Source organism: Equus caballus, chromosome 1 (assembly GCF_041296265.1).
Source record: "Equus caballus isolate H_3958 breed thoroughbred chromosome 1, TB-T2T, whole genome shotgun sequence".
In the NCBI taxonomy this organism is placed as follows: domain Eukaryota; kingdom Metazoa; phylum Chordata; class Mammalia; order Perissodactyla; family Equidae; genus Equus; species Equus caballus.
Genome location: NC_091684.1, coordinates 59,520,153 through 59,539,568, shown reverse-complemented (window position 1 = coordinate 59,539,568; position 19,416 = coordinate 59,520,153). Strand labels below are relative to the sequence as shown.

Genomic DNA, 19,416 nt, shown 5'->3' with positions numbered 1-19,416 from the left:
GAGGCCCCTTCTACCCTGGAGGCAGCTGAAACAGCTCAGACCATCCTGACCTCAGGCAGGACACGGGCTGCAGCCCAGGTAGGGCAGGGCAGCACAGGGCGACCCTGGAGGAGGCATTCTGCCTTTCTGGCTAAAGGAGACTGTCCTCTGGTCACCAAAAGTGTGATTCCCAAATCCAGGTCCACAACCAGTTTCACAAGTCCACCAGAACTTAGAAACATAGATCTTTTCAAGGACTGTCCTCTAGTCTAAGATCACGTCCATTCTACATTTCTAGTAATAAAATATCCTTTTTCTTAATGAAATGCCAACCATATTAGACAGTAGTTGGGTCTTTAAATTTTTGTATCTTTCTTCTCTTCCTGCTTTCTTTAAAATGGACAGATTTAACAAAATTACACATTGGCAACCCTAGAAAGGTCCTTCCCTTTTTTGAAACTGTTCTGTGAAATCCCAACGGCTGGGATTAAGACCTCTTTTAGCTCTTTCTTTGATCTCTATCAGGACTTCCAGGAGTCTATGATTAGATGACCTCTCAGACTAGTGTCCTTATAAGAAAGGGACTCCAGAGAGTCCCCACACGCACACCAAGGACAGGCCATGTGAGGACACAGCGAGAAAGCGGCCGCATTCAAGCCAGGTGAGAGCCTTCGCTAGAAACTGAAGCGGCCAGAACCTTGATCTTGGACTTTCCAGCCTCCAGAACTGTGAGAAAATAAACTTCTGTTGTTTAAGCCACACCGTCTGTGGTATTTTGAGCAGAATAATACACGTGTGAAACCCTCCCTCTCTAGGCTTCAGCCTCCCTATCTGTCAAAGAGAGAGAGGGCCACTGTGTGAGGCCACTGCGACCCCAGAGCCCAAACCAAAGACAACATAAAAACAGGAAACTGCAGATCAACATCTCTTATGAATCTGACATAAAAACCCCGAACAAAGCACATGCAGTGACATATAAAGAAGATTATCCTCCATGACCAAGCAGGGTTTATTCCAGAAGGCAAGGGCAATTTAATATCCAAAAATCAATTCACATAATATATTACACCAATAGAATAAAGGGCAAAACCACATAATCAGCTCGATAGACAATGAAAAAACATTTGACGATCCACATCTCTCGAGAAAAACTCTCAATAAACTAGAAATGGAAGGGAATTTCCTCAACCTGACAAAGGGCATCTATGAAACCATAGTTAGCATCATCCTTAATGGGGAAAGACTGAAAGTTTTCCCCCGAGATCAGGAACAAGACAAAGACATCTGCTCTTGCCACTTCTATTCAACACTGTACCAGAAGATCTTGCCAGAGCAATTAGACAATAAAATTAAATAAAAGGCATCCAGATTGGAAAGAAAGAAGTAAAACTCTGCTGGCAGATGACATGATCTTGTATATAGAAAATTCCAAGGAATTCACTAAAAAAACACTACTAGAACTAATAAGTGAGTTTAGCAAGGTTGCAAGAAAGAAGATCAATATATAAATATCAGTTGTGTTTTTATACAGTAGCAATGAACAAAGTAAAAAATGCAATTAAGAAATCAATTCTAGGGGCTGGCCTGGCGGTGCAGCAGTTAAGCGCGCACGTTCTGCTTCAGTGGCCTGGGGTTCACTGGTTCGGATTCTGGGTGCAGACATGGCACCGCTTGGCAAGCCATGCTGTGGCAGGCATCCCACATATAAAATAGAGGCAGATGGGCACGGATGTTAGCTCAGGGCCAGTCTTCCTCAGCAAAAAGAGGAGGATTGGCAGCAGATGTTAGCTCAGGGCTAATCTTTCCCAAAAAAAAAAAAAGAAAGAAAAGAAAAGCAATCAATTCTATTTACAATAGTATAAAAATAAGACTTAGGAATAAATTTAACAAAAGAGCATAAAACTTACACTCTGGAAACTATAAAACATCATGTAAGAAATTAAAGAAGACCTAAATAAATGGAAGGACATCTCATGTTCACACATCAGAAGAGTGACTACTGTTAAGATGGCAACACTCCCCAAACCGATATACACATTCAACACAATTCTTATCAAAATCTCAGCTGGCTTCTTTGCAGAAATTGACAAGCTGATTCTAAAATTCACATGGAAAGGAAAGGAACCCAGAAGCCAAAAAAAAAATCTGGAAAAGAAGATTATAGTTGGAGAACACACACTTCCTAATTTCAAAATTTACTACAAAACTACAGCAATTAAGACAGTCTAGATTGGCATAGGCTAGAGAAATACATCAACTCAGAACATATATACATACATATATATATGAAGAGTCCAGAAATAAAACCTTCACATTTATAGTCAATTGATATTCTTTAAGAGTGTCAAGACAATTCAATGGGGAAAGAATCGTCTTTCCAACAAACATTGTGCAGCAACTGAACATCTACATGCAAAAGAATGACGTTAAACCCTGCCTCATGCCATATATAAAAATTTACTCAAAATTGATCAAAGACTAAATGTAAGAGTTATAACTATAAAGCTCTCAGAAGAGAACCGGGGTAAATCCCTATAATCTTAGATTAAGCATGACACCAAAAGCACAAGCAACAAAAGAAAAAATAAGTTGGACACCATCAAAATTAAAAACTTACAAGCTTCCAAGGACACCATCAAGAAAATGAAGACAACCTAAAGAACAGGGAAAAAACTTTACAAATTACATACCTGATGAGAGACTTGTACCTAGAACATATATGAATATTTAGAATATATAAAGAAATCCTACTAAATAATAAAAAGATAAAAAGCCAATTTAAAAATGAGTAAAGGGTCTGAACAAACAGTTCTCCAAGGAAGATATACAAATGGCCAATAAGCTCATAAAAAGATGCTCGACATCATTAGCCATAGGGAAATGCAAATCAGAACCAGGAGGAAATACCACTTCACACTCAGTAGGATGGCTGGAATCAAGAAGGACAATCACCAGAGCTGGCGAGGGTGGGGAGAAACTGGAACCCTCGTACACTGCGGATGGGAATGTAAAATGGTGCAGCCACTTTGGGAAACAGCCCAGCAATTCCTCAAAAGGTTAACCTAGAGTTATCATATGACTCAGCAATTCCACTCCTGGGAATAGACCCAAGAGAAATGAAAACACGCCCACACAAAAACTTGTACACAAATGTGCACAGCAGCATTATATTCATAATAGTCATAAAGTAGAAACAACCCAAAAGTCCATCAACCGATGAACGGATATGCAAAACATGATATATACATACAGTAGAATAGGATTCAGTCATCAAAGGGAATGAAGCACTGATACACGCTACAACGTGGACAAACCTTGAAAATATGCTAAGTGACAGGAGCCAGTCACAAAGGACAAAACATTGTATGATTCCATGTACAGGAAACATCCAGAATAGGCACATCTATGGAGGCAGAAGTAGACCAGTGGTTGTTTAGGACCAGAGGAAGCGGCAATGGGGACTGACTGCTAATGGGCCTGGAGTTTCTTCCTAGGGTGATGAGATGCTCTAAACTTGATGGTGGGGATGGCTACACAACTCTGCGCATGTACTAAAAGGCACTGAACTGCATACTGAAAACAAGTGAATTGTATGGTATGTTGAGATACAACTCTCAACAAAGCTGTTTTATAAAAAAGAGAGAGTGAGAGAACAAGACCCTATAGCGGCAGAATCCCCAGCATGGCCCGGCCGGGAGCATCAGCATCACCCAGGAGCTCGTTAGACACCTCGACCTACGGATCAGAAACTCAAGGGGGGCAGCAGTCTGCATTGTGACCAGCCCTCCAGGTGGTCCTGAAGCTCACTGAAGTTGGGGATTCTGCTTAGAGTATGTGCTTCTCACTCTTGACTACACATTGGAATCACCGGGGACTTGAAAAACAGACCCACACCCTAGCCTCCCAGCAGACCAGCTAAATCAGACTCTCTGGGGATGGAGCTCACGCACGGGTATGCTTCCAAGCTCCCTGGTGAATCTATGATGCAGCACATGTGAGAAGGACTGGATGGGGGGGGGGGGGGGCGGGGGGGGTGTCAGGTCCCTCTGCTCTTCAGTCCCTATAAGAGTTCAGCCCCAGCTCAGCTCACTGGGACCTCCTGATGGCCATACTGGGGAATGATAATGGCATTACATCTTGCTTCTGCACCAGGCCCCCCACCCCTTACCACCTCCTGTGAGCCCAGGGATGGGGGTCAGGGATCCCCGTCCTCCCACTGCAGAGGTCAGCACCATCCTGGGCTTTGGAATGGGGGTGGGTGGGCCTGGTGGGGAGTGGTGAGAGTCCTCCACTGGCTCTGCTTCCTCCCTCCTCATTAAAATAGCCCACACCCCAAAGGCAGTCAGAATAACCACTGCTAGACACAGCCCCGACGACACCCCCACTCTCCCCATTGCCAGCGGCATGCAGCCAACTTGCCCACCCGACTTCATCTCTACGGCTTCCAACACAACAGTGTTCATGGCACCACATCACCTTCCCTGCCTCTAAACTCACTTTACACCTTCCGGCCTCCTGGCCTCTGCCCATGCAGGCCCTCCTGACAGGATGTCTTCCCCTGGTTCTTGTTATATTGGGATGTTCAAGGCCAGCTCTGTGAGACCTCTCTTCCCTCCCCACAGCTCACGTCCCTTAATGCTCCCTGCTCTACTCTCTGGGTGCCTCACAGTGGACATCCACGGCTGCAGAGCCGGGAGGGACAATCAGCTTTGGGAGTAGTGGTGGGATACCTTCAGGTAATGCCTGAAGGCAGTCAACAGCTAGCAAGGCTGGAAGGAAGGGGATGGGGAGGGGACTCTGACAGCGTGGCCATTGTGGGCTGGGGACCTATGGTGCTCTGAAGCAGGGCCAGGTCCTTTCTCAACAACTTGGGCCTCCAGCTACAGAGACAACTGGAAGCCTCAGTTCTCTGCCCTCTCAATGCCCTCCGAAAGCGGGAAGAGCTCAGTCCTTCAGTTCATTGCTGCCACCTGGTGGCAGCATATGAGACCACTGTGAATGGGACCCAAAGGTACCTCAAAAGGGGATACTAGATCTAACTGTTGGCCCTGGGAAAATTGGTCTATCTTCCAAAAGTTCAGCAAAGTTCATTTTCTGAAACTCCTTAACCATCTTCCCCACCCTACATTACTCAGCCTCCTAATCTCTGCAAACTGCCCTTCCAACTAACTTCTGACCTTGGGCACAGCCTGACTCTAGATGCCCTGCTTCCAGCCAAGCACCCACCCTTTGCCCCAGTCATGGTCTGATCCAGGACCCTGAGCAAAGGCTGGCCTGGATTACTTGTAGACGGCTACGGGCTGAGCATGTGGCTGGCTTGGAGCAGCCCCCCCTCTCTGCAGGGGCATTGGGAACTGCTGGTCACAGCAGAGAACACAAGGTTGACCCCATGGGGACACTTACTTCAGTAGCAGCCTTCTTGAAGCTCCCCTCTCCCCCCGCGGCTGCGCCCTCCCACTCCAGCACCCTCCTCTGTCCCAGCAGCCAATCAAATTCACTGGGCCAGAGAAGAACAGAATTAGGCAGGTCACATGCTCCACAGAGACCAGAGGCCACTAAGTCCAATACCCAGAGTGGCCCAGTGGGTCACATGACTGGACCAGAGCCCTGGGGACCATCAGCAATTGGAGGGCATATTTTTTCTAGATAGGTAGAAAATCCAGGTTTTTATATGAAATCCGGACTTTCATGGGAACCTTCTGATTTTTATAATCTAATGAGTCATTCAAAGACAGTTTTTAACTGAGCAGGTCGATCTGGGGGCCAGCCCCAGTCCCCGGGCAGTGCAGACATACATAGGTCCTGAGCTGGCAGTCAGGCCACACCAGCTGCTAAAACGCTGAGCTGCTTCCCTGTAGGCTGTTAAAGAGCCGCTCTCCAGGACCTCAGAGGGCCCCCATCACCCAACTCCTGCCCCCACCGCCCAGAAACTCAGTGGAGGGTCAAAGCCTGGCACCACAGGGTCTAGACAGGGTGTTCGTTCTGACTGACCACATCCTTGACTGGGACAGCAGCTGTCAAATACTCTGAACATCACCCCTGCACACACCCCACCAGGCACTCCAGAAGCTGGCGTGTCTCCGTTCCAGGGATGACCTCCACTTCCGGGAGGTGAAGGAGTAACTGAGAACCAACGAGGGTGCCACAGGACCCCGGGCCACCACACAGCCAGTCAGCCCGGCCTGGGCTGCGCACGGGGGCTCACCTGGCGGTAGGTGCAGATGATGATTTCCCGCAGGTGGTAGTGCATGGGTGTCATGGTCTCGCTGACCGTGTCCAGGGCCGCATCCACCTCCTTCTTCACGCGGTGCCCATCGGGGAGCAGCTGCACTACCTTCATCACCACCTGGAGCCACAGGAGGTGGATGAGCAGGGAGAAGACCAAGGGGGCAGGTGGGGCCTCCAGCCCCAGCAATAGGCTCAGCCCATACCGAGGGCCACATTTCAACAACGCCCATTTCAACAAACGGTGCTGGTAAAACTGGATATCCCCATGCAGAATTAACTCAAAATGGATCAAAGACCTAGATGTAAGAGCTAAACCTGTACAACTCTTAGAAGAAAACATAGAGGAAAAGCTTCATGAAATTGCATCTGGCAATGACTTCTTCAATATGACATCAAAAGCACAGGCAACAAAAGATAGATGAACTGAACGTAAAAATTAAAACCTTTTGTTTGAAAGGATACTATCGACAGTGTAAAAGGACAACCTACAGAATGGGAGAAAATATTTGCAAATCACATATCTGATCAGAAATTGATATCCAGAATATATAAAGAATTCCTATAATTCAATAACAACAAAACAACCCAAATCAAAAATAAGCAAAGACCTTGAATAGACATTTCTCCAAAGAAGACATACAAATGGCCAGTGAGCACATGAAAAGATGCTCAGCAGCACTCATCGTCAGGGAAATGCAAATCAAAACCACAAGCAGATGCCACTTCACACCCACTAGGAGGACTACTGTCAAAAAACAGAAAACAAGTGCCAGCAAGGACTTGTGGAGAAACTGAAACCCTCGTGCTTTGCTGGTAGAACTGCGAAATGGTGCAGCCGCTGTGGAAACCAGTATGGGAGCTCCTCAAAATGAAACCGAGTGACCACATGGTCCAGCAGGTCTACTTCTGGGATTGCAAGCAGGCACTCAAACAGATATTTGCACACCCATGTTCACAGCAGCACTACTCACAGTAGCCCAGAGGTGGAAATAACCCGTGTCCATCGACAGATGAGTGGAGAAACATAATGTGCTGTGTACACACAATGGAATGTTATTCAGCCTTAAAAAGGAAGAGAATTCTGACACCTGCTACAACATGGATGAACCTCGAAGACACTATGCTAAGTGAAATGAGCCAGACACAAAAGGACAAATACTGTACGATTCCACTAATATGAGGGACCCAGAGAAGCCAAATTCATAGAGATAGAACGTACAACGGTGGTTACCAGGGGCTGGGGGGTGGAGGACAGGGAGTTAGCGTTTAATGGGTACAGCCAGTTTCGGAAGACAAACAAGTTCTGGAGGTGGATGGTGGTGATGGTTGCACAACAATGTGAATGGACTTAATGCCATTGAACTGTATACCTAAAAATGGTTAAAGTGGTAAATTTTATGTTATATGTAGTTTACTAGAATAAAAAAGAGAAAAAAGAAAAGAAGCAGAGAATCAGCCAGGAGAAGGAAGAGAGAAGAGGTCCAGGGCAAGGGAGCAGCACACGCAAAGGCCCAGAAGCTGAAAGAGTTTGGTGAGTCTGAGGAACAGCAAGGAGGCCAGGGAGGCAGGACAGAAGGGAGGGCAGGGGAGGGGCAGTTGATGAGGTTGGCCAGGTAGACAGGAGCCGACCACAACGCGGACGCCAGGCAGCCACTCTGAGTTCCACATTCCCATTCTGTGAGATGGGGACACTGCCACCTACTTGCAGGGTGTCTGAGAAGATGATGCATGGCAGGTACGTGACACATGGGTGACTAAATCAGAAATGTTGGTGGCTGTCCATACAGTGCCCTGGACTGAAATGGGGTGGGGCAGGCCAGGTCCCACATGAAGGTCACCAACCACAGCTGGGTCCCAGGTGCCTATGAGGCAGTCATCAATGTTATCCAGATAAGATGGTGGCCAGAGGCCTCCCCCAGGGCACACAGCAGCCCAGCAGCAGGGCTAGGCAGGGTGCGGGGGTCCAGCCCCCCTTTCTCCCATGGCCATCTGCCAGGGCCCACAGCCGAGCCTGTGCGCCTTGGTTTGCTCACCTGTGAAATGGGAACAGGGAAGCACTGACAGGATGAGGAGGCAGAAGGTGACAGCATGGAGAAGAGCTCTGATGATCCCCAGTGACCTGCCAGCAAGACTCGCCCTCTCCCCTCCCCTAGGTGTCCCCTGGGCACCCCACCGGGTGTGCTCACCTCAAACTCGCCCTTGGTGAACTTGGCATCAGGCACGCTCACGAGCTCCTCCTCGCCCACCTCGGGGAAGCCCTGAGGGAGGACAGTGCTGGGACAGAGGTCCCTCTGTCCCCTACGCCAGCCCTACTTGCCCACTGCCCAGGACTGATGGGAGGGGCTCCAGGAGCACAACAGGCACCGTCTCTGCCCCCCACACCCTCCTGCCCTAGCAGCGTCCCCAGGGACCAAGGGCCCAGCCTGCCTGGGCAGACCCCTGTCCTCACACAACAGGCCACACATACCTGGATGTGCCAGAAGGCGAGCACAGCCACCACCATGGCAGTCGTGGTCCGGCCCTGACCGCTGAGGCAGCTGAATACAAAGCCCGTGCCTGCGTCCTTGGCGAGGGCAGCCTGCAGGGCCTCCAGCAGCCGGTCAAAATCCTGGGAGGGGAGACCAAGGTCTGAGTCAGCGGGTGCTGCCAGTGTGGCCCACCCCGCCAAATGGCAACCCTGGCAGCGGCCCTGGGAGTGCTTGTCCCCTGCCAGGCTTTGTGTCCCCAGGCTCACAACCTCGTATGGTCACTCAATTCACTAAACAGCCACACCCCCATGCACAGCCATAACCCCCACCCCAGGCACGAGGACCAGATGTGGGCAGACACACGACCACACCTGGGGCTCCTGTTGCTCCCCCATCCTCCAGGCAGGACACGCACATGTGTACACCACTCTCCTGTGCTGCGCCCCTGGGCTGCACAGGGATCCCCCGGCCCTGCTGCCCGCCTGAGCTGGACCTAACCCAGGTCCCAGCCTGAGGGCAGGGGCCCCACTTCAACTGACCACTGCCGCTCTCGGCCACCAGGGGGGTGACAAACTATGAACGAGACCCACAGGGCAAAGCAAGGCAGGAAACACAGGTGACAAGCCGTCACTCTGTGTCACTTAGAGCACACCACACTCCCCACACACACCCACACAGACACGTCACCCACACAACCTACATATCACACAGGCACACAGTGACCCCACACAATACATGCCAGGTACACACTCCACACAGATGTATCCACATACCTTAAAGACACACAGACTATATACAAACACCCACAAAGACAAGCCCTTGTCACACATAAGCACTCCACAACACCCTCCTCCACAAACCCCATACATGTACCACCCCACACAACTCCCCACAGGTCCCCTGGTAAAGACAAGATGTACATCACAGACTCCATAAAAATACACATGTTACACACTTACACACTCCACAACACCCACACCCACTCCAAACACATTCCCCCCACAGACACATTCCCTATGGACATGCTCACCCCCACACACACCTACCACACATAATAAACACCTATGTACACACACCAAGCTCGGAGGGAATGTGGATAAACCCCCAAGTCTGACACCTTGTAGAAGAAGCTCCCCATGCGTCCCTCAGAGCAGTCGGGATGGTCTTCTCCTCCCTGAGCCAGGCCCACAGCCGAGGCCCAGGCCAGAGGGGAGGTGAGGGGAGCCTCCGCCCCCCCCCCAGAGGGCTGGCCTGCCCGGCCCCCTCACCTCCTCGCGGGGGGCGCAGAAGTCTGGCACGGGGATGCGGTGGTAGGTGAGGCTGGGGTAGGCCGCGCGGTGCTGGCTGAAGACCTCCTGCGTGGTGAGGCACGTCTGGAACCTGTGGGCCCGCGGGCCCTCTGTGGCTGAGGGAGGCATGCTCAGGTGGGCCTTCAGCTGGGTCTCCAGATTCTAGGGGAGGGTGCGACAGATGGCTCAGGCCACTGAGGGAGCCGCCGGGACAGCCCTGGAAGACCAGAGCCAGCTATGGCCAGGCCCAGTCCTGGCTTCCGGGCCCACTCCTGCCCCTTCTCGAGCCCCGAGGGTCATAACGAGACCCAGAGGCAAGCAGGTGGCCAGAGAAGGAGTCCCAATTCAGCCACTCCCAGAGACGCTCCCGCTGAATAAGAGGGGCAGAAGACCTCCTGAAGACCCTCCAGGCCAACGCCCAAGAAGCCCTCCAAGGTAGAGAGGGGTGTGTAGAAGGCAGGAGGGCCTCACCTCCAGCTGGTCAGGAGCCATGGGGGGCCCAGGCCACCGCAGGCTGTGGGTGTGGCCGTCACACTCCAGCACAGCCTCCTCCCTCAGGTTGACCCAAACGACCTGCCGCAGCTTCCTCTTGGTGTCGGTCAGGTAGGCCAGGATACTCCCCAGGGCCTGGGGAACAGGAGGGCTGTCGGTGAAAGAGCTCTCCCCTCCCCTCCGCCACCACAGGAGTGGACCCAGGCCCCCTGGGGTGGTCACCTTGGCGCTGGGCTGGGCCATGCCATAGATGGGCATACGGGGCACCCGCCGAAAGTTCGCCACATTCATCTCTCTGACGGTGCTGAGGGCATCCGGGGAGACAAGATCATCGGCTCCCTGTGGGGAGAGCAGCAAGCCTGGGACCCGCAGCAGCCACTGAGAGGTTCAGAACCCAGCCCAAGGTGGGCTGAGGAGGGGCGGGACCAGCGCTTTACAGTTTACAAAGCATTTGGCACACTTGGAGCTTCATCACGGCCCTGGCAAGGAGAAGAGTACTGGCACCCACTCTCTGGATGAGGAAGTTGAGGCTCAAAGATGAGAAACCAGGGGCAAAGACACTAGAAGCAGGGCTTCTGACTCCCCGCCCGATCACTTGGGGTTGAGACTGAGGAGAGGGCACTAGCACAGCGGCCACATCTGCAAATGCTTCTTGGGGCCTCATAACAATCCCGTCTCACTCAGAGGAGCCCACCACCCCACAGGCCACAGCACCTTCACCTCCTGTAAGGGCAATGCTTAACCCGACCTCAAAGGAATCAAGGGCCCTCTGGCCCCAGGGACAGCCCGCACCCGTGCACACTTCCCCAGACAGCCAGCCCACTCACCAGGGAGCCCTCGGTGATGAGGTCCCCAAGGACCACGGGCCCCGCTGAGCTCAGTGTCACAGGCAGGCGGTACAGCTCGGGGTGGGCACACAGCCAGCGGCTGAAACTGAGGGCAAAGGCCAGCGGGTACTGCAGCCCGAGGCAGAGAGAGGAAAGTTCAGGGGCACAGGGCCACCCCAAGCTCTCCTTGCCTGCCCCTTGGTGGGGGAGCCCAAGAGTCATCCGTGATAGCCGAGACAGGGGAGGCCCAGGACATCCAAGCGAGATCCTTCCAGGCCCTGATGCCCTGGCTAAGGCACAGAAACTGTGACCCAGGGAGAGAGGAGGGGCCTCCCTCTGTCTGACCTGCTCAGAGACCACCCTTCTATCTGGGTCTCTCCTTGTCTCCCCCACACCCACCTTCCTCTAGAACCAACACACATGTCCCCACCCTTCTCCCCAGGCCCATGGGGGTCCCCATGGACCCCATGTCATTCACGGTGGTGGGGAGGGCAGCAGGGGCCCCAGGAGAAGGGGGCGTGAGTCTGCGCACCCCCGGCCCCACCTGCTCGTGGAGATAGTAGTTAAACAGGATCAGGTAGAAGTACCGCTCCAGGCTCCGCAGCGCCCTCTGCCGGACACCGTGCTGGCCGCCACCTCCCTGAGAGGAGGGCAACAGGGAGGAGGGGAGGGGAGTAAGCATGGGGCTGCTCAGGCCACCCCACCCCCACCCCTGGAAGGGCAGGACTTAAGCCTCAGAAATCCTCCGAAGACAATCTAATCCTCCTTCGTAACACAGGTCTGCCTGGCTGGAAGTTCCTCCGAGCATCTAACCCTACCCATTTGCTGCCGTAATCGTGGTGCAGGGAAAGCAGCAGGACCACAGCTCTGGGTGCAGGGACGGCCTCCCCACAGGCTCATGCCCAGAGGCAGGCTGGGGCTCCGCCCTTTGCGCCAACCCAACTCACCCTGCATGGTGGCACACAATCCATGCTGGAGCAGCAGGTGCAGAAACACCCTGCCCGGAGCCAGAGGCCTAAATGCTCAAGAGCTGTGACCCGCCCACAAGAAAACAGAAAGACCCTCACGACAGGGCTCCACGGGGGCTGTCATTATTACTCCTACTTTACAGAGGGGAAACTGAGGTTCAGAGAAAGGAAGTGACTTGCTCAAAGTCACATAGCTGATGGCAAAGAGAGCTGGGTCCCCAAACAAGTGTCCCACCCCCAGCCCAGCACCCTCCAGGTAGGAGGCTGTCAAAGAGGATTAATCTCAAGGGTCCCTCTCAGCCTTCAGACCTCAGGGCTCTCTGCTGGGTCAGTACCACCCTCTGGAGGGCAAGTGAGATTCATATAGGCCAGAAAGGAAGTATAGTCAGCCAACTCCTCATCTGGACTAAAGGAAAAAATCCTAAACGCACAAAAGTCTCATTTTTATGAAGCTGCTCGATGCAAAAGTATTTACACTGATGAGGAACTGGAAGCTACTCAAGTCTCCAACAAGAGGGGCCTGTTTAGTAAACCACGGCAGGTGACATGCCAGGGACACCTTCCCAGTGCTTATGGATCTTAGCTCACCCACTCCTCACAACAACCGTATGGGGTAGCTATTAGTGGCACCATTTCACAAGTGGGGAAACTGAGACACAGAGCAGTTAAGCAGGTTGCCCATATCCACACAGCCATAGGTGGCAGAGCCAGGACCGGAACCGAGGCAGTCAGGCCAGATCCCCCACTCAGCCCACCAGGCCAGTGATGGCTGAGCCACGCAATGGGGTTAAGTTACCCAGCCAGTAAAATCCCGTGACGACCAGCAACGGCCCAGGGAAGATGTGGTTAAATGAAATAATCAGGACGCAAACTCTGCTTGGGGCAGCCTACACAGGAACACGAAATGAAAAAGGAAGAAAACCAGCCCAAAAGGCTCACAGCAGCTGTGCTGGGATTCTAGGTGATTATTTTCTTTTCTTGTCCAATTTCTCGATTTTCCATAATATAATATTGCTTTTAAAAGATATTTTTTAAGTGTTAAAGAAGAAAAAGCCACAGCAGCCTTCAGATTCTTTCCGTGCACTTTCTGTGTGCAAACATTGTCAAGCTGAGCTCCTCTCCCCGGAACGTGGGGACAGGCCTGCGGAGAGGGCGCAGAGCCCATCACCTTCCCGAAGCAGCCGGCTGGATGAAACCCGGCCTTCCCAAAGAAACACCATGGGTTTTATTTGCACAGGGAGTCATGAGCAGTCTGGGAAGTGTCTGGATCCAGGCGCTCCCAGCCCCGCCAGCAGCCCCTTCCTCCATCCTGTTTATTCTGCATGAGGGGACCTGTCAGAAAGTAAACTTCCCTCTTCCTGCCCCGTCCTTCCTGCAGGCCCAGCTCCCCTATCGCCCCTTCCTCTGGAATCCGCTCTCTCATGGGAGAAGCAGCAGCCAGGAAAAGTCAGTCTGAACGAAGGCAGGTGAGGGGCCTGACGAGTGCAGCTGCAGGGCTCGGGCAAAAGCAGCAGCTCTCGGCCTCACCTCTGCGGGGGTCTCCTGCCGGACGCCTTCCAGCTTCCTCTGGTTTTCCAAGACTACTTCCTTCAGGTCATGCAACTCTGCACAGGCGGCGATGGCTCTGTCCACCTGGTGCCAGGGACCAGGGCAGGGAGGAAGGGACAGCAGTGGGGAGGGAGCAGGGCCCAGGAAAGACGGTGGGAGATGCAAGAGAGCGAGAGAAAGAGAAATGACTGGCTGAGAATGGGGATGTTCTGGGAGGGAGAGACCCCACCAGGGAGCAGTGAGTGGCCCCTCCACTGCCCCCAGCCCCAGCTCCATGCCCAGAGCCCTTGCTCACCTCCTCCACCATCTTCCTTCCCTGGGGCACCATGTGGAGAAAGCTCTGGATCACCTGGAGTTGCTCCATGGGCAGTGGCTTGGTCTGCGAGGGGACGGGCCTGACAAGGGGGCAGTAATCAGTGCTCCCAGAGGCCTCTACAACAGCCCCATTGTCAACTCTCTCCCACTCATCCGGCTGCTGGGAAGAACCAGACTACAGGCTCCAAGTCTCCCTTCCAAATCACGCTGGGGGAGGCAAGGGGGAAACAGGCCCAGGAAGACACTTTCTCCAGGTCACCCAGCAAGTCTGTGACAAACCAGGAAATGAACCACAGGTGCCCAATTTCCAGCTCTGGACTCCTGACATGTCCCCAGCATCCTGGGGCAGTCCCACCCCTCCTCTCCTCAACCCCACAGCCCCTTGGGACACTGGGTCCCAGGCTACTCACTCTGGCCTGGAGGCAGTCCCGCCGTGGTGGAACAGGATGAGGGTAGCCAGGACCATGCCCAGGTTGGTCCTGCCCACACCCGTCTGGCAGCTGAAGAGGAGAGCAGGGGGAGGCCCATGGACACCACGGAGCAGCAGCAGGCTGGGGGTCTCCTGGGGAAGGACCGTGAACATCAGGCAACAGTGTGAGCCAAAACCCCTGGGCTGAGGGCTGAGTCGGGGGAGGGGGTCATGACATTGGCCACACCCGCCCTGCAGTCTGAGGCAAGGGGGGCCAGACGGGCCACTCAGACTCTTTCACCAAACCCCACAGCTGATCCGCTCCACCTTCCCAGGCCCTGGCGAGCTCAGGGAAGCCCTGGAAGGGAGAACTACTCCCTCTGTAGGGAGTACAGGCCTCTGTAACACCCCCTGTGAGATGCAAATTAAACAAGTGACCTCCCAAGCGGGTGGACGTGGACGGAAACACCATCAGTCTCAGGAAATAGCACTGAAGAGTCAGAGGGTGAGAATGTTTAGCTCCAGCAAAGAAAGGAGAACTTGAGGTCTACAGAGGATAGGAGATTTGTCCAAGATCACACAGCAAGTTAGCAGCCGAGCCACGGCCAGGGTCCTCCTCCAGACGGTCAGTGCTGGGCTCCCTCCTTGGAGAATGTACCAACACACCCCACACAGACACACACAACCCACACATACACAGACAGACATGCACAAATACACCCGCACAGAGACACACACATACACAGACATAGACACACACACACACACAACCCACACATACACAGACAGATGTGTACACACACCCCCACACACACACAACCCACACATACACACATACACACACACACCCACACATACACAGACATGTACAAATACACCCTCACACAGACACACACAACCCACACATACACAGACAGACATATACGCACACACACAACCCACACATACATAGCCAGATGTGTGTACACACCCCCACAGAGACACAACCCACACATACACAGCCAGATGTGTGCTCACATACCCCCCACAGACACACAACCCAAACAAACACAGCCAGATGTGTGCTCACATACCCCAACACAGACACACAACCCACACATACACAACCAGATGTGTGCACACACCCACACACACAACCCACACATACACAACCAGATGTGTGCACACACCTCCTCACAGACACACAACTCACACATACATAGCCAGATGTGTGCACACACCCCCACACACAACCCACACATACACAGACATGCACACCCCACACACACAGACACACACAACCCACACATACACAGACAGATGTGCACACATCCCCATGCAGACACACAACCCACACATACACAGCCACATGTGTGCACACACCCCCACACAGACACAACCACCACAAACACAGCCAGACATACACACACACACCCACACAGATACACAACCCACAAAACACAGCCAGATGTCTGCACACACCCCCACACAGACACACAACCCACACATACACAGCCAGATGAGTGCACACACCCCCACACACACAACCCACAATACACAGCCAGATGTGTGCACACACCCCCACACAGACACAACCCACACATACACAGCCAGATGTGTGCACACACCCTCACACAGACACACAACCTACACATACACAGGCAGATGTATGCACACCCCACACAGACAGCCCCTGACACACTCGAGCCCATACACAACACAGAACCAGGCCTTCCCCTGAGGAAAGCCAGAGGCTACACCCACCCCGAGCATCTCCACGGAGACAGGGCCTAGACACAGACCCACTCTCCAGGTACCTGCCCCCACCCCGAGCTCCCACCACCTCCTCCCGCCCCCACTTACCCGGAGGACACTGACAAAGGCATCGAACTGGGCTTCCAGTGGGGCCCCTTGCTCCGGCAGGGGCAGGCGGTGGTACCTGCCAGGTGAGGGGAACAGTCCATCACGCAGTCCACACACCTGGGCATCCCCCGACCCTGGCATTCCCATGAGAGAGATGGTTGTGGGGAACTCAGCCCAACCTGCAGCTGGTGAAACTGAGGCTGCAGCTAAAGAGCAGGCCCAGCACATGGGGTCCCACACGGCCCCAGGCCATTCGGCAATCCCAAGCAGGACTGACCCTCAGTACCTGTAGGTGGGCTGCAGGAAGAGGGGCCGCTTGTACACCTCCTCAGTCACATGCACGTCATCCTCACCCCGGACGGCCACAGTGTGGGGCTCCCCCTGCAGGTCCTCGGTGTTGTGGTACACATGGTATGTGTTCTCACTCAGCTGGGCAAAGTCATGGATCTAGATGGAGGTGTGGGGGCCAAAGGGCCATGACTGACCTCAGGTCCCTCCTGACCTTCCTGGCTGAGCTCTGGAGTGACTAGGCTACACGGAGTAGGCTGCTTGTTCTCCAGGGAGTACCATGTGGCCAGAGGCACTCTCTATGCCCTGACAGGATTGGGGTGGCCACTGGCCCCAGGGCAGCCACCTATGCACAGGCTGATATGGTCTCCACTGGGCCCAGGTGGGAAGGGCTCTGCCCAGCGGGCAGCAGGAATTAGCTAAGCTGCCAGACTGAAGGACAGGGTGAGGCTCGGGGAGCTAGGAGCTAGAAGAGAGGAGGCCTGGGAGGAAGATGGGGAGACAACCAGTGAGCAACACAGCCTCAGGTCCTGCCCCAGGGAGTCTCTGGGGGCACCATGACCCCTACACTCCACTTACACACCTCTATCTCTTGTCAACAGCCTCAGAGACCTTGAGAAGCCCCCATGTTGTGGAGGAGGAGGACAGAACCTCAGAAACAGATTCACCCCAGGCCTCACAGCTCCCGGAGGACTGCACTCCAGTCCTGGGACGCCTAGTCTAGCTCTCTTCCCTCCACCAGACTCCTTTCTAAGCAAGGATGCTGAAGGTGGAGGAGAAAAGCAGGGTGGGAAAGGGGCAGAGGCAAACAGGGCCGGGATTGGGAGGTCCTTCCTCCGGCCTCTGTGAGCTGGCCTCACAGCTGGCCACTCGCCCAAGCAGTGCAGAAGATGGGAGAGCGTGGGCTGGTGAGAGCCAGATGGGCTGTCGGCTGGGAGAGGCCTACCAGGGAGGGGCCTCCACCCACAGCAGGAGCCCTCACCTCTTTCCGGATGGCCAGCTCCAAGCTCTCTGCCCGGACCCTGGGTCCGAGGCCCTGGAGGTTCTCGCGAAGGTTCTGCTTGTCCCGAGGCGTGTAGGGCACGAAGTCCTCACCAGCACGCAGAAACAGCACGGGCTCCTCCCGCACACAGAAGATGACACACTCCTGCCCGGAGCCCCAGGAGGAAGGAAGCCATCACCACTCTCCAGCATGGACACTCGCTCCACTGCGCCTCCAGGCCTTTGCCCAGGCCGTTTCCCCCTCCTCAAGGCCGTCCCCACCCGACCCGGTCCCTGCAATGTGAATCCTACCCAAGAAGGAGAGCTCAGTCCAAATGCCACCTGCTCCCGGCCCTCCCTCCTCTCAGGGCCAACAGTCCTTCCTCTGAAGCTCATAGTGTTAATTCCTGCTTTGTATTAACATTATCAATGAATACACCTTTTCTGCCCTCATGGACTACAGCGTCCTGGCAGGCAGAATCATTTCCTGGTCATTTTCACGTCCCCACAATTCCTCGCAGGGAGCCCTGGATAAATTAGGTGCTGGATAAAAATCATCTGAAGAAATGAATGCCCACCACCACTATGCAATCATTTGTTCACTAAGCACCAGACAGACAGAGGGAGACACGTGTGCAGATCCCACCTTTGAGGGACTCACAGTCGAGCTGGGAAGATGGGACCTGCACACAGCTAACACCCCCACCCGACTCTGGTTCACTCAAGGCCTCGCCACCTTAATCCCAGGCCAGCTCAGATGCAGGCTGCCCTCAATGAGCCTGCAATCACAGTGGGCCTTCAGCCTCTGTCCTGGAGACACCCAAACACTCAAAATCCTGCCTCAACATCCTCGACGGGCAGGAAAGAGGAGTGGTTAGAAGCAGGCACTTGAAGTCCAGCTGCCTGGGTTTAGGTCTCGGGACACCACAAATGAGCTGTGTGACCTTTGGCAAGTCACTTATTCTCTCTGGGCCTCAGTTTCTTCTTCTGTAAAATGGGAGAATAATTGCCACGCTCTTATAGGGTTGACGTGAGGATATAAGTGTTGGCTGTGATCATCACCCTGTGGCTCTCTCATTATGATCTGGCCCCTCTTGTCACCCTGTCACTCTCCTCACTTCCTCCCAGATTCTCAGAGTGCAATGTAAAAGGGGCTTCTGACCTCAGAGCTTCCACGTCCCCACAGGACTATGCAATAAACGTTTGCCCAGAACTTCCCAGCCATGCCAACCACAATGACCGTCACACATTCAAGGCCTGGCAGGCCTGGTCCAGGCCACCAGCTGCCCTCCCCAGCATGTGGCCAGGCCCCTGCAGAGCCTCTGAAGTTGTCCCTCCCAGGAGCCCCTTTTCCCAAATTTGGGGGGCTGGGAAGTGGCCTGCTTACCCTGTGTCCATCCTTCTGGAGTTTCTGGAGGACCCGCCTGAACCCTGAGAGGCTGGGCTGTCCCATGCCGAACACGGCTAGCCCACCCTGCACCTGCCGGAAGTTGGGGGCCCCACAGCTCCACAAAGTGCCCAGCACGTCCATCTTTTCAGCAACATCCCGCACCAGGAAATAGCGTCCCTAGTGGGGGAAGAGCCACAGAGGTTCAGTTAGATGACTCAGGGACACCTTCTACCGGCAGGGCTCTATCCCAGGTCCCAGGGAGCAGGGAGAGTGGGTCAGGGACATGGTCCCCAAGTTGTCCATAGGCTCAAGGAAAAAAACAAACAAAGTATGTGACCATCTGTGATCCTGGGAAGGATGTCACAGAGTTCAGGAAAAGGAAAGACAATCCT

The 19,416-nt window shown here is 53.7% G+C and overlaps 1 protein-coding gene across 15 annotated transcripts in view; it reads right to left on the bottom strand.

Annotated features, from left to right (window-relative positions):
• Positions 1-19,416, bottom strand: part of PALD1 (phosphatase domain containing paladin 1) — a 95,847-nt gene that overhangs the window by 15,748 nt on the left and 60,683 nt on the right. For 14 of the 15 annotated variants that reach the window (XR_011437387.1, XR_011437390.1, XR_011437388.1 and 11 more), the window contains 15 exons: positions 19,022-19,201; positions 17,636-17,800; positions 16,652-16,812; positions 16,366-16,441; positions 14,525-14,676; positions 14,095-14,194; positions 13,779-13,883; positions 11,828-11,923; positions 11,284-11,412; positions 10,679-10,795; positions 10,436-10,591; positions 9,944-10,126; positions 8,675-8,815; positions 8,394-8,465; positions 6,185-6,325 (listed from right to left, as the gene is read on the bottom strand). Coding sequence is in view for 9 of the 15 variants with exons in the window: in XM_023644303.2 (XP_023500071.1) it covers positions 6,185-6,325; positions 8,394-8,465; positions 8,675-8,815; positions 9,944-10,126; positions 10,436-10,591; positions 10,679-10,795; positions 11,284-11,412; positions 11,828-11,923; positions 13,779-13,883; positions 14,095-14,194; positions 14,525-14,676; positions 16,366-16,441; positions 16,652-16,812; positions 17,636-17,800; positions 19,022-19,201 (1,974 nt within the window). In the remaining 6 variants the exon portion in view is untranslated. Of the gene's footprint in view, positions 1-2,392; positions 2,634-6,184; positions 6,326-8,393; positions 8,466-8,674; positions 8,816-9,943; positions 10,127-10,435; positions 10,592-10,678; positions 10,796-11,283; positions 11,413-11,827; positions 11,924-13,778; positions 13,884-14,094; positions 14,195-14,524; positions 14,677-16,365; positions 16,442-16,651; positions 16,813-17,635; positions 17,801-19,021; positions 19,202-19,416 lie in introns of those variants that run through there. The other variant, XM_023644319.2, reaches the window with a different exon arrangement.